This window comes from Montipora foliosa, chromosome 8 (assembly GCF_036669935.1).
Source record: "Montipora foliosa isolate CH-2021 chromosome 8, ASM3666993v2, whole genome shotgun sequence".
NCBI classification, from domain to species: Eukaryota; Metazoa; Cnidaria; class Anthozoa; order Scleractinia; family Acroporidae; genus Montipora; species Montipora foliosa.
The window spans coordinates 8,019,797-8,034,796 of record NC_090876.1 but is presented as its reverse complement, the minus strand read 5'-3'; the positions used below and the strand labels follow the sequence as shown (position 1 = coordinate 8,034,796).

Here is a 15,000-nt window from a genome sequence, read left to right as displayed (position 1 = left end):
TTGTTATGCTTCGTCCTGCAATTCGATCGGAGCATGATTTAATTTTCCCTGAGGACTTCAAGTCATAAATATTTGACAATGTAGTAAATCCATCTCTATATGGTATGCAAGCCCGCTCCGGTGACGGTATGCATCGGTTGGATTGCACAGGAATAGCCTCCCACGCAGACACTCTTTTGTAAGGAAGCCCTAGCTTCCAATACCCGCCGTATCTAGAGTTTAAACCTTTCCCACTTCCCTTCCCCTCTCCCCCTTTCAATGTTGACTGTTTAAGTTTGCAGTTTGGGGGAGGGGGGGGGGGGAGCTGCAGTAATAGGCTGATTTAGCAACAGAACGGGAACGTCAGTGGCGACGGCGCGCGCAGAAAAAACACTAATGAGAATTCAGAATAGAATAGACTTCCACTCTTTTCTTCTCTATTCTAAATTCTCATTGGTAGTTTTGCTGCGCGCGACGTCGCCACTGACGTTCCCGTTCTGTTGCTAAATCAGCCTAATAGGTAAATTAATAACGCTCCAAGAAGGTGAAGTGTCACTATTTTTGCAACTTGTTGTAGCACAGGAAAGGAAAGGAACTTTATTTAAGTGTCTAGTCCTCTAGCACTAGAGCACTAATTGAGGACACTGTAAATTGAAATCACGCAAATCAAGGCTGAATCAAATGTTGGTTTTTGAGGAGATGGGAAAATTGGAGTACCCTGAGAAAAACCTCTCGGTGCAGAGTAGAGAACAAACAAACTCAACCCACATATGACGCGGAGTCTGGGAATTGAACCCGGAACACATTGGTGGGAATCGATTGCTCTCACCACCGCGCTATCCATCCCGGGGGGAAAGGTACTAAAAAAAAATAACACGGGAAGGCTCCTCCCCGAGGTCCGACCCCTTACCCTTTTATAAACCATTTTTTGCAGAAAAAATACCCCTTTCGTATACCTTCCATTGTCAAATGGTACCCCTTTCGTACACCTTCCATAGGAAAATAGTATCCCTTTCACAGACCTACTTAAGAACACTGCATCCCCTTTCTAGCCCTTAGAATGAAGTTAATAAACAATATCGCCTCTCATGAAAAGGCCCTTTTAAATATCTAAATGACAGATTTCCCTACCCTTTCATATACTTCGATTTGTGAATTCCCCAACCTTTCATATACCGTTAACGACCGCGTCGTAGATCGTAAAGTCCCTAATTCTCTATTTACGAATTCCACATAATACACTTTGCCCCCCAAATTTTGCATAAATCATTGTTTTCAAATGCTCTTGCGGACACTGCATATTCCCAAGAGCATTTGAAAACAATGGTTTATGCAAAATTTGGGCAGCAAACAAAGTGCATTATGAGGAAATAGGCAGCTTTCGAAACGACGACGCCAACGGCAACGACGACGCTACAAAACAATAGGTTTAGAGAGCAAAAACAATGGTTTTGCACGCTCTGACGTGCGTTTTACATTTTGGTACATGTCTTTGCCGACATCTCCTAAATGACGACGCGAAATGACCAAATTCAAGGTTCTGTGGAGGACATAAGCACATGACGGTGAATTTTCAGTTCTCTCTCTACACTTCCAACCCACTCATACCAGTTTAATCCATCGACAGTTACTACACATTTTTAACGCGAAACGACATGAAATAGCTTCGTAGTGATATGAATAACGCGAACTTGTATTTTTAAATGAAGTCCTCGTAGCCGTCGTCGTCCTCGTTTCGTAAAAATAGCTACATTGTAAATTTGAGGTTTTATGAAGAACGTCGGCACTTCACAGTGACTTGAGGATAAATTTTCATTTTCTCCCCTAAATGAAGTGCCGTTCCGATCAGTGTCATTTTTGAGGAACTACCACACCCTTGCCATATTAAAAAGGTTGAAATATTAACGAAGTGATTACAATAACGCGAGTTTATATTGTTATTTCGACAGCGACATGACCGACCAGGCCAACATGACTCTAAATCTCCTCTTCTGATGGTGTTACTATGGGTGCGTTTCTGTTCTCTTATTATCTTTCGTGGTACAAAGGTCGACTCTTAGTCACGTCAGTCAAACGCTTGTCACGCTCGTGTCGCTTGTGTGCCATGGTCGCCGGGGGGGGGGGGGGGGGTACTTAAGGAATTTCTGGGTGGGGATGTGCCGCTAGGACCCTGGAACCCTTAGCCTATACCAGAGCTAGTTTCAGCTGGATTTCGCTATCCTATACTAGAGTAAATTCCCCAAATCACTCCTATCCTAGAGTTTTCCAGAAGCTGAGGTCACTAGCACAGTCTAAAGCAAAGCCAAAACAAAATCTTATACCACAATCACTTCTTTCTTAAAAAGGATTTATTTATACTTGTCCAGCAATGCCAAGCACGTACGTACGCATTATCAAGACAATAAATTGTTTAATTTTAACCAGTATTAATACCACCGATTTCCTTCTGAATTCCGATTTTTGACATTTAATAATAGTCAGTAGCGTTTTATAGCCATCCATGATCAACGCTGTATAGGCTGAGTCGTGAAAATTTAAACTTGCCGACTTCATTTTTTTATATTTTTGAGTAGCAATTCCTGGTTTCCTTAGTCTTGACAAAATCTTCAACCAACTGGTCAGTTTCGTGAAAAATGATACCCTATTCTAGACCCAAACGCTCTGATTTATATACCCTATGCTAGAGTAAACTGCTTGAAAACCGTACCCTTCACAGCGGCACATACCTATATAGCCCATATATGGCGGTAACCCCCCCTTCCCCCCCGGGCATGGTCGTCGGTGTCAGAGTTCGATTCTCTGTAACTCGGTGACTTTTATCAGATATGTAAGGCTTTTATGGTGCTTTTTGTTAACTTGGAGTACGTGCAATGGGGAAAACATTAAAAAAAAGAAAAAAAGAAAAAAGAAAACATCGCACAGCAGGCGCGCTACGTACGATTGGTGCAATGTTGCTTCAGACATCAAACACTTAAGGACGGTGCCAACTATTGTTATTACGCATACGTTCTGTGCATCTCGAGATATTCAGATTTCCTTCCTATTCCTGGTGCTTGTTAATACAGCGATATTTTCTTTTTGGATTTCAATTAACACTTGTTAAGATCTTCTTTTCCCGCATATTCCGTAAACCGCGCATAAATACCTTTATTGCTAATGTAAATAAACACACAAATCACTACAGTAACGGCGTGGAAATATTTATGTGCTTGTCGAGTTCAATCAAGTTTTCGGAAAGAAAACCGCGGAAAAACCACTGTATTTACTTTTAATTTAATGGGCGACACTCCAAAGAGGCCCGGTAAAAAGAGCGACAGTAAAGCTAAGCAGAGAGAGGCCTCAAATTTTTGCCGGATTTGCAGAATAAATGTTAAATTGAATGTTGGAGTGTTTTGGCAAGTTTCGGCGGTGTGACGTTCGTCAACAACTATCAAGAACAAATTCTTGTTTAGAACGGATGACTCATCAATCACAAAATCTGAAGTGAGAAGACAGAGCTTGTTCTTCAGGAATAATGACTCAATACTTGTTTAAAGCCATTTCCTTTAACAAATTCCCTTTGTTCTCGAAGACAACTACCCATAGATAATCGTTCGGCCGAATCTGGTCTTCGGTGATGCTGCAACGAGGAACGATTACCACGATCGGATGGCCTTTAACGCAGATAGCTTCAAACGCTCGTACTTCTTTTCTTTCAATGCGATGTCGCTTAAACAACTTCGTTTTCAGGCTCTGGGAGGAAAAGAGAGAGAGCCTGGGAACGAAGTTGAGATTCAAAAGATCGATTTGGCTTGGTCCGCCATTTTGAAAAAAAATCGAGAATGCGCAGAACGACCAGAAGTCCGTGAATCGCGGACTGTTGAATTGGAACCAGCCAGAGCTCTCGATCTGCGGCGCTGGCCCAAAGGATCGCAGCTCTGGGAACGAGAATGCTCTCCCACGAACCGGACGGAATTTACGTAGACCAATTACAACGGACTTCTAGATTCTGGAAGTGCACTTAAGACCCTGAGAAAACTACAATAAGATAGGCTTCGTGTATTGGACTGACTTAAATTCTTATCGAAGAGAAACTGGGGTGTATAAATTTGGTGCTTTGGCTTAGATGTTGGCGGCCCTTCACAGAATGAGTTCGGTATAATTCGTATGTTTGAAGCATTTTGCTCGCGTGCGATTCAAACCTATTTGCGGTGTTCGCTTAGGATTGATATCATATTTACATTTCTTTCCTCGCTGTTTCGTTTGAATAACCCCATTTTTTGTAGTCCTTCAGTTGAACTGATTTAAGGTCTCCTTTATTTTTCAAATCGAAAAAACGCTGAGTACAAACGATCGGTTCGCAACACAAAAACACTAAATCTATTGTTAAAGACTACCATCACCGAAAACAGCCTGAAAATTTCAAGCTTAAACGTAATGGATTTTTTTAAGCTTTCTTTTCGCTACTATCCTAGTGGTGTTCATTGCGCTTGAAGGTAATGGTTCCCGTGCAGTTCAAATACACCCGCAGTACGTTAATATTTGTATTCGTATATATATATTTCCACGGCGCCTTCAATTTTACGAGTAGATGAAACGACACCATACCCCTACTAAGCACTCACATTTTGACTCGCGATACTGCAAATGCATAACCCACCGAGGAAGCAAAATTAATGTTTCTGAGGAAGAAGAAGTTGACGAATTGACGCTCCCAGGGGAGATCTACACAGCGCTGATTGGTTCATAAGTAACCCGCAAGTGACACTCAGATGACAGTTTCTTAACAAAGGGAGAGAAATGTGGCTAGTTTCAGCAGCCGCTCCTGGGGGAGGAACGCGTGATGAATCCCTAAGAGAGTCCGCGTTGGAGGCTATCTAGCCATTAAAGTCATTAGAAACTAAAGCGGTTGATCTTCTATTAAAAACAAGGAAGCTTTTACGGGGGCTTACTTTTTTAATAACATGGGTGTCAAATTACTCCTTATTTTTGGCGCGAAATTTCAGCGATAATTTATGATTTCACATGTGAAATCACGATGTTTCCATGGCAACTTTTCCTACAGTGGCAAAATGGCGTCTTAGGAACGTAATTTGTCACCCATTATATTAGTAACTAATCAAATGGTCTTCTCGTGAAATTAGGGAATAATTTCACGCGCGTTTTGTCCAAAATCACATAATTTCCCGAGCCTTTATAATTATATTCCCTAATTTGATTATCGATGCAAATTGAACAAAATTACCGTGAGGACGCAAAAATAAGCACGTTTAGGGAATATTTGTATTGCAGCAAAAAAGCGACAGCGACAGTTATCTCTAGCCAAATAGGCGACAGGTGGGAGTGTAGCAGCTGATCCAAAGATTACTCGCCATTGGTTCGCAACCCTTGCGGAAAACAATGATATGTCATTCTTTCTATTTTTTTAGCTATTGTTTGGGATCAGGGTTTCAAACCAATGGCGAGTTATCTTTGGATCAGCTGGTACATCACCCCAAAAATGAGCGAAAAAGCGACATCAGAACCTCCCTTGGAAGGCACCATATATGATTACACAACAAAACGTCGTGTCGAGCAAACGCTTAGTATGTCAAATAATACAACCTTACTTGGAAACAGATTCAGGACTTGCTTTTTCCTCGATGTGATATCGTTTGGATCAACTGACAAATCCCTATACGTTAGCACAGTCATGACCAGTTTGGTAAATGCAATGTTTTCTATTTTGGCAATCACTGGAAACAGTATGATTATATTCGTCCTATTTCGAACTTCAGCACTGCGGACGTGCTCGAACTTGTTCCTTGGAAACCTTGTTGTAACTGATCTATTGGTTGGGATGATGGTACAACCTTTATTTGTCCTTTACAAAATTGGAGAAACTTTAGGGAAGCATTCCTGCTATGTACACGTCTTATTTGCAACCGGCGCTTGGCTTTGCTCTGGGATGTCATTCCTGACGCTGACAGCATTGAATTGTGAGAGGGGCATCGCTATCTCCTCTCCTTTCAAGTATAAGACTCTGGTTAGCTCAAGAAGAGTTGTTTACATTTCCCTGTTAATGTGGTTGTTCGGGTTGTCACTGGTTTCATCGCGTTTCTACGGCCTGAATAACACTTACTTCTATGCAGTCTGTTGTATTACGATCTTTATGAGTTTGGCCACTTTCTTTGTTGTTTCAATAGGTATTCACCGTGTTGTTCAACGTCATCGAAGACAAATTGCACACACTCAACCTGTGCAACTTCTTAGGGTGGCCAAAGAAGCCAGGCATGCTCGCAACGTAGCGTGGCTGACATCTGCATTCTTCGTATGTTATTTACCCACATTAGCAGTCATGATAGCATATACAATTGTAGGTTACACCGTCGACTTAAAAACAATCTATCTTTGGTCGGACACCCTTGTTTTTCTTAATTCTTCAATAAATCCAGGTATCTATTGTTGGCGGAATAGGGGCTTTAGAGAGGCTGTTTCAAAATTACTTACTAGATCGAAAGGATTTACGAGCAGTTCTCTGAGAAAGTCAAGCAAAGTTGGAAATGAAAATTTTTAACATCCCCTTCATTTTCTGTGTGGATGTAGGTTGTCTGATGGATGAACGAAAACAGCCATTAATAGGGCCTACTGACGTATCGTTGCTATGGTAACCGCCATTGATCATGACACCCTTTTCGCAGGAATTTTACTATCAAATAGTCAATATATGTGTGTTCACTTCTCGGATAAAGGGGAGCCAATTGTAATGAGATTCCACCAGACAGTAGGGTTATGCTTCTCATTACTAAAGGATGTTGTGATTTGACCCGATTTGACTTCTAAGAACAAGGAGAAAATACTTGCTTTATTATGTTACCAGTCGGTCATTTTGAAAATCCGCAAAAACGAGCACAACTTTTTTTTCCCATTTTCTAGCGAAGTGTTCTTTTCCCGGTCACCACGGTTGCAGGAGAGCTAATGCAATTATTACAGTCCTTAAATATTGGAAAACTAGTTTAGGGAAAATTATAGTTTGGACACAGGTGATCCACAAATTTGATGAAAATTTAGAATATTTCAAAAATTGACCAAGTTCAGACTTAAATTGTTTCCCTCCCCAAAACGGTTTAGAGATAGTGTTTAAGCTCCGACAGTATTTTTTAAGTATCCTATCTGTAAATCGCCATCCATTTATGAAGCTTTAGAGCCGTTTAGTTTGATAATATTCAACTGAAGGAAAAGCCTACCTTACAAGTTTTTGTACTTTTACATTTTAATCGCTTCCCAGTTTCCCCCTCGTTCGTTCCATTTTCTAGACCAAATTTAGCATAGGCTCTAAACATCGGTCCTCTCCCATCGAAAACAACGGCTGTGGGACGTTAATACAGATATGTTAAACAACAGATCCAGATGCATACACATCACGAGTATAATCGATATTAAATTACGCGTGACATTGTGGTGCACTGAAATCCGGGCAACCCTAAAATCCGGAATCCGGAATCCGGAATCCGGAATCCGAAATCACAGTACAATACAGAGAGTAAAAACTATCCTAAACATTCATAAAAGCTAACCTTAGGCCTAATTAGCCCTAAAAACGTTTGTTTAGGCCTAATTAGGCCTAAGGTTAGCTTTTATGAATGTTTAGGATAGTTTTTACTCTCTGTATTGTACTGTGATTCCGCATTCCGCATTCCGCATTCCTCATTCCTGGTTTTAGGGTTGCCGCTGAAATCCATCTATGTGGTCCAACGTGTAAATAAAATGAATCCATCCATTAAGATTAATTCACTAAGAAAATACAAGCCTCTGACCATCAAGAACAAAGCGTTGGGCTAAAATTGAGCAGTTTAAAGCGTTGGTCGAGAAGCCATGAAGTTTGTCACGCGGACGCGTAGACCGGACATGGAACGACAGACTCAACCGGAAGCATGGATTTCCTACCTGAGGATGGAAGGAGAATTAAACAATAGCATATGAGATAATTACTGTTCCTTACCGCAACAACAGCAGCGCAGTTGTTATTCACAAGAGAACTTGAAACTTGGCACGCGAATTGTTTCATTTATTTACCTGCACAGCAAAGAATCACGGATTTCTGCCCGGTTCTTGCATAATCCAGCGGTTTGCAAGTGATTTGTGATATCCCTGTCACATTCACTTAGTTTTAGAACGCTTCCCCTGCATTCCCGAACCTTTCTTTTCAAGTTTGGAAACCAACAACTTTCCATTTTTAACAATGTCGTCTCAACCGAGCTGAGCTATATGATGAGCATTTTATGCAAATCAGATTTTTTAACTTTGACATTTCTACTCTACTTCCGACAGCACATTTGGAAACATAATCCTCCCCTTTGGGCAAAAAGTGATTTAATAATAATAAGAAGAAGAATAAGAACAATAATCTGTACATGGTGTGCATTCATGTCTGCTATTCTATTTCAAACGACTTAAGAGCAATATAAAGGTATTAGTTAATAAAGCCACAATCTCAATCAATGTGGCGAAAAGACAATGTATAACTAAACGTATCATCGTCACTACATTTTTATACCGACAGTGATTTCATCATATCCATTTATTTTTTTCTTTTCATTTATTATTTTTAGCTTTACTACTTTAATTTTATATCGGCGTTGGTGGGTTGGAGATAGAGCTGTAAACATCCGGTCAGCAGTCTGTCCCCACTCATTTCCGTCCCGCGAAGAATTTTCACGGCTTTTCCGGCGACATAGTCTGCTTCTCTATCTCAGAAGGATTCCCACCGTGTAATCACGAGTTAATTACACGGTTGGGAATCCTTCTGCGATAGAGGGCCAGACTGTCAACATCTAGAATTTGCGAACGGGACTTTGGGCGCGATGCTCAAAGAGTTTGCATTTAAATTCTAAAGGTCTGTGAAGAGTTTCTTGGCCGAAACGAAACGCCGCGTCAGACTAGCCTCCAACATTTCACAAGTATATAACTTTCAGTAGATTTAATAAGTACGAAAACAGATTTCTGGATTAGTGTCAGTAGCGACTATTATGGTTGTCCTATTGTTACAAAACAAATGCTCTTTGTGTGAAAAAAATTGAGCAACCTCAACACGTCACAATTATTCAAGATGGCGGCGCCAGGGGAATTTTGAAAGTGAAAATAAGTGATTCTAAAATTCAAACTTTCCCCAATTTTTTTCAAATTTGATGGCAAACATTATTTTGAAAGAAGAATGTATTAATGACATACAGTTGAACGCTACTTTAGCAGATACGAAAGGAAAGTTTGAAATTCACCACAGCGTCAATCCTGCTCCCCGTTGTCTTGGTATGGCAAACGTCATTCTACGGATTTTCCCGCGCCAGTTGCACAGTGGCGACACATTTTGACGCGTATACGTGAGCACCCTTGGAAGAGACAGGAATGCTTTTTAGCATCTGCAACATTCCGAGGAATGTCGAAGACTTTGTACTGAGAGATGTTCAGGCTCCATTCTAGAGACGGCAAGAAATCGTTTCCACTTGTGTTGCACAAAGAGGCAATTCATATCCACTGGGAAAAACCCAGTCCTAACAGACAACTAAGGCAAGTTTTAAATGTCGCATTTCACATGTGCCGAATCTAATGCAAATGAGAAAAATCTATTGTTTTCACTTATTTGCATTAACACGTGGAGCTAACCCTTTCATTTCGGAAACATTTATGGTCTATGTTACTTCAGGTAATTGTTTTGATTTCGTGTCATTGTATCTCTTGCGCGCGCTTTATTCCTTAATTTGTTTTCATTCAGTGTTGTAACGTTCAGGCGCCCGTAAATTTTGGAAACAATGTTGCGGAAGCAAATGTTTCCCCGTTTGCGTCCCCAGGAAAAAATTGTCGGGGAAGCAAAAATGTTTTTGAATTTGTTCAGAAACACTGCTCCATCAGCAAATCTTTCCTCTTTTCCGCGTCGAGGAGGCATTTCGGGCAAGCACTGTTTCCGCAACAAATGTTTCCTCGTCTTTGGGCACTTGAAACGATGATTTGAAAATCTATTTACGTATATAACACTGTAAGTTCAAATTCGCATTTTAACGTCGACTTGCAAGTGAAGATGATCCGAAACATTTGCAGAATCCAATTTGTTGTCAATTTTTACGAATTCTAGTTTAATTTGTTGCTGCAATTAAGACCATCCTTTTGGAACTTCGTCGTTGCTTCATACGCGTGGACGACGGGTGTGACAACGGTGTCGCCACAAAAGAAGAATATTTAAGCTTTCTATTGCAGCAAGTCGCGTTTGAACATAAAGGAAGCTCTGATGACGCCATCGTTTTGCAGTGAAGTCCCAGATTTGCTTATATGAGGCATCGTGATACCTTCAAAAGCTCAATAACTTCAGACATTGTGAATTACGTAATTCACTTTCAATACTCAGAACTCATTTGTTGGAAAGTCACCGATTCCGTGAAGAAAGGGCATATCCAAATTCGACCGCAATAATCTTTTCCAACAGTCAGACGAAAAATAGACTATATCGGCTCTATCACTATCGTTTCGATAGCGTGATCTTGTCTATGGTCTATCGGTTTAGTTAACATTGTTAACTAGCCAAAAATGTAATGGTTTGTGTTATTTGTTTAAGGCCTAATCTCTATGTATAGTAGACAGAGGACCACAACATTATAGACGAGCTCGCGCTCTTGAGTGCATCATGGGTAATTAGGGCAAGATGGAGAGAAATTCAAAGGTTTGTAAGAAAGTCCAAAACGATGAAAAGTATTCATGTTATGCAATTTTGGTTTTTTGATTTTTCAAAACAAAAGATATGCGCTCAAAGGTGCGGCAGAATATTTTTGGAGAGAATGGCTATTGTAAAAATTTTTTTGTTAAAAAGAAATTCTGCCATAATGATTTCCTGTGATACCAGACATAGAGACGAAAAAAAGCAATATTTAGGAATACCAAGTCTAGTTCATTTCAGTTGTGAACATGAACTTATTTGTTTGGTTTATGAAGGCGAAAGTCTATAAAGTAGAGTCATGTACATTATATTTTGCTTTGAATTTCCATACAAACCTTTTAATTTCCCGCCATGTTGCCATGATTATCCATGATGCAATCAAGAGCGTGTACTCGTCTATTAGTGCGTAATAGTTATTATGTGTATACGTTCGTTAAAAAAGGAGTTCATTCATCCATTCATTCATTCATTCATTCATTCATTCATTCATTCATTCACTCATTCACTCACTCACTCACTCACTCACTCACTCACTCACTCACTCACTCACTCACTCACTCACTCACTCATTCATTCATTCCTGCCTTCCTTCGTTCGTTCGTTCCATTCGTTTGAGTCGATAGAGAAACAATGAGGGCAAAAACAAAACCAAGTTCAAACATAATATCACATGAGTTTATTTTCCACAAGCAGCAAAGCGGCAGTGTTGTCGGCGTTGAGGTTGTGTTGACGAATTTCTCTCCAGTTGATCGTCTTTCTTTTTCTTTGCTTCTTGGACTCTCTTTTGGCTTGAAAAGATAAAAAAAATCCCGTTTGTTAGCTGGAAATCTTGCTATTGGCTTTTCCCTGTTGGCTTCAGATACCGAAAAAACCTTCTCTGGAAAGGGAGAGAAAAACAGAATTTTCACGCTTTCCTGGCAAGCATCTCTCTGCCGTTTGCGGTTTGCTGTTTCACGTAAAGATACCGGCGATGCGTAATCTCTCTAATGACAGAAAGTGACACAGTGGATGGAAATGATCCATAAAACAGTAAATTTGAAAAACGAAACCGTTGATTGAAATGCCAACTTCATCATGCCACGAAAGGCGTGGGTACTATTTTCACTCAATTTCCTTTCATGCGAAATTCTATCGAAATTCTTCGGAATTTACGTTGCTGAGTAAACAAGCAAAATTGGGAAGGGAGGAATGGGTTTGTCCAGTTTGAGTTCAAGCAAGCTTTCGTTAACATGGATTAACCCAGCATCCCCTCCCCTCCCGTGACGATTTCTTGTGACAAGTTCATCTTCCGAAAAACTCAATTCAACGCCGCCCTCGCATCAACGCGGTGCTCTGTAGAATTAAGCACTCTCGACTCAGCAGCTCGAGGTCAACGTTTGCTTACAAGTGCGACACAAATCGTTCAAAGACACGTCCGAGATTTCCTCTCCCTCCCCTCCCTCCTCTATGCATGCCCAGTACAGGTGCATAATTAGATTCGTTTTACTTTGCATACACGTCACAATGAGTCCCAATATGCCTCAGTGAACCTAAGAAGTTCAGGTATCACTTTTTTCAATTGGTAGGGATCCGATTAAGTCCATGCTTAAATAATGTGAATCGCATTACGTCGCTGTATTGCGCAACCCTCGAACTTTATTTTCAGCTTTCGGGACTTAGTTAAATGAGACGGATTTTTGTTAACGGCCCCATCTGAAGTGAAAAAAAACACATAACAAACATCGAGGCGTTTATTTGAGTAAATGGGGTATTACCTTTGTTTAAATCGTCGATAAAGGCTTCGGGCATCTAAGGTGTTATGACTGTACACGGGATCCATCTTAGACCTGCCCAGTAACCGCTCTCTAAAAAGGCTGGGCTCACAAGCACGAAGAATGAAGAGCAAGGAGACTAGAACGAGGAGAACTCTGACCGTCAAAGACATGGTGACGAAAAAAAATTATCCACAATTTCTAAACAAAAACAAAAGAAAACCAATCGTCAGTGAAATTCGTTAGGCAAGTAAGGCATGCAAAGAACTCTCAATTCAACAGGAAATCCATCTTTGTCAAGATAATTCAAACATTTGAAATTTCCCACCAGGCACCAGGTACGCTTCAGATTCCTGTCGTGAAACAACAAATAGGTTCAATATGGTGCGTAACAATCTGACATAACCCCAGAATTTGAGATAATCGTATCGTCAATTAATACCAAGAAATGTAACTTTGCAAACTTTATTAAATTTGTGACTGTCCTTTTTCACTAAGTGCATGAGAACAGATCAGACTCGAAAGACACGCGTGTAGTGCAGACGCGCACAGACATGCGTGTTGTTACACGCGTGTATTGTATAACTTAACCTTCATTTAAAAAAAAATTTGAAGGAATCTAAATTTAAACTTGAAATTGAAAGAGGGAGAGAGAAAACCTTTGGAATTGACACGAGTAAACCGCAAATAAAACGAGACTCGAACAAATCGAAAAAAAACAATTCTTAACAACTACAGCATCTTTCCTTTACCTTCAGTTCCGGACCACAACAATATCGTTTAATTCTTTCATGAAATTGGATTAGTGAAGGCAGATGTCACAGTCAGAAGGTTGCATGTGGTGTTTGCAGTGTTCTCGAGAATTTAATTTTCTAACTACGAAGCTTTGATCACTAGTATTAGCTATAAAACTCGCCGGAATTAGAGCTCTTTTTGGCGACCGGCCGAGAACCTTTGTAAAAAAAAGGCCCAAGCATGACTTACAATGAAATGTAAGGAGAGCATAATTTATATTGCCCGACAAAAAAAAAGAAGACATTTTCATAGTAATTCGCTGATATTCTTACGTGGCGAGAAACGGTGCCGAATTATTTCACTGTTACTCGCCTTTGGCAAGTAAAACTTAATTCAGTTGCAAGTTAAAATTGATCGATAGTCAACTAAAACATTCTAAAGAAAAAACAATAGTTACCCCAGCATGCGTATAGGAAAAATATTTCTGAACAGGTCATTCTTCCAATTACAACTGGATTTTAGACAGATTACGAAGTCGACTGAAAATCGGAAAAAAGGACTGATATAGATACAAGACTATGAAGAACTATTGAGATTATACGATCAAGTTCTTGTGAATACATCTCCTCAAAAAACTGAAAGCAAAGTAAAAAAGACTTTCTACTTTTCAAGGACGCCTCAAATAACCAACGCTTCGCAGGGAAAATGTACATGCCTCGGAAGGCTTTTCCACAGCACCGTATTTCACTTGAATACATTTTAGAAATCAAATCCTGTAGAGGTTCAATATTACAAAAGCCTCAAAAACGAAACGAATGAGGATATAACTGTTTCTTCCTTGACCGAATTAAAAGAGATATGGTTTCCTGCTTGCCTACTTGAGCTTACTACCTGTCACGGACGCTTTGTAAAACCAGCCTTTCGCAGGGAAAATGTAGCATATGATATTTGTCGGGGACGTTGGTTCTCTTTTTAAATGCCTCGGAAGGCTCTTCCCAACACCCCTCAGTGAATCAACTATACCCTCTTATGGGAGGTTTGTCAGGAACTGTCATTGAGCTAGCTCTCCGTATTTCATATGAACATATTTTGAACTCAAATCCTTAAGAGGTTCAATATTATAAGAGCAACAAAAATAGACAAATGAGGCCGATAGAATTTCTTTCTTGACCGAATTAAAGGAGAAGTGGTTTCCCGCCTGCCTATTCGAGCAGTCCACTTTTCAATCTTTCTTGAAATGAAACATCAGCTTGGAAAAGAACAACGTGCTTCCACGTTTATTTTATAAGCAGGTGCATGGCTTAGAGATACTTTGCAGGCTTCTTGAGTTTCGATACTGTACCGCCATTAAACATCATCTGTGTTTTTTCCGTCAGCAACGCAATCAAACAAGTCGAATTTAACGCAAATAAAAACCTTTACCGGTTTGTTTGCTTTGCGATGGAAATTGGTTGAATTCAAAGCCTTCTTGCGGAAAAGTAACTACTCAAATTTGAGATCGGAAGCGGGGGCTTTTTTCTGTTGGTTTAATAAATGGGATTCATTACATTTATTAATATCGCTGCCCTTGACACAGGAAAACGCGATCTTGAAATAACTTAATTGCTTCGAAAATCGTTTGCCTATGATTAATTTGACTCTGGCCTCGAGGTTATTCAGCACTAAGGATGTGGATCATGTTAGACAATATAATGCACTTGTGGGAGATCTGGGCAATAACCGCCATACCTATTCCATTACATGCCGGCCGACTTGACGTGAAATAAGTTGCATTTGAAAGGGAATTAAAGATATCTATGCTTTCCAAGACAAATCAGTCAAAAAAAGAGGAAAGAATATAATGTCTATAGTTTAATTGATTAGTTTTTTTTA

General features: G+C 40.1%; 1 protein-coding gene and 1 long non-coding RNA gene across 2 annotated transcripts in view; one reads left to right on the top strand and one right to left on the bottom strand.

Annotated features, from left to right (window-relative positions):
* Nucleotides 1-5,539: 5,539 nt before the first annotated feature.
* LOC137967922 (histamine H2 receptor-like) lies at nucleotides 5,540-7,214 on the top strand. The gene has a single exon (XM_068814521.1). The coding sequence runs from the start codon at nucleotides 5,546-5,548 to the stop codon at nucleotides 6,512-6,514; it is 969 nt and encodes a 322-aa protein (XP_068670622.1). The 5' UTR covers nucleotides 5,540-5,545; the 3' UTR covers nucleotides 6,515-7,214.
* Nucleotides 7,215-11,297: 4,083 nt separating this feature from the next.
* Nucleotides 11,298-15,000, bottom strand: part of LOC137967812 (uncharacterized) — a 4,451-nt gene continuing 748 nt past the window's right edge. Inside the window, exons 2-3 of the long non-coding RNA XR_011116586.1 lie at nucleotides 12,397-12,594; nucleotides 11,298-11,430 (exon numbers count right to left, since the gene is read on the bottom strand). This is a non-coding gene — a long non-coding RNA (uncharacterized lncRNA). The remainder of the gene's footprint in view (nucleotides 11,431-12,396; nucleotides 12,595-15,000) is intronic.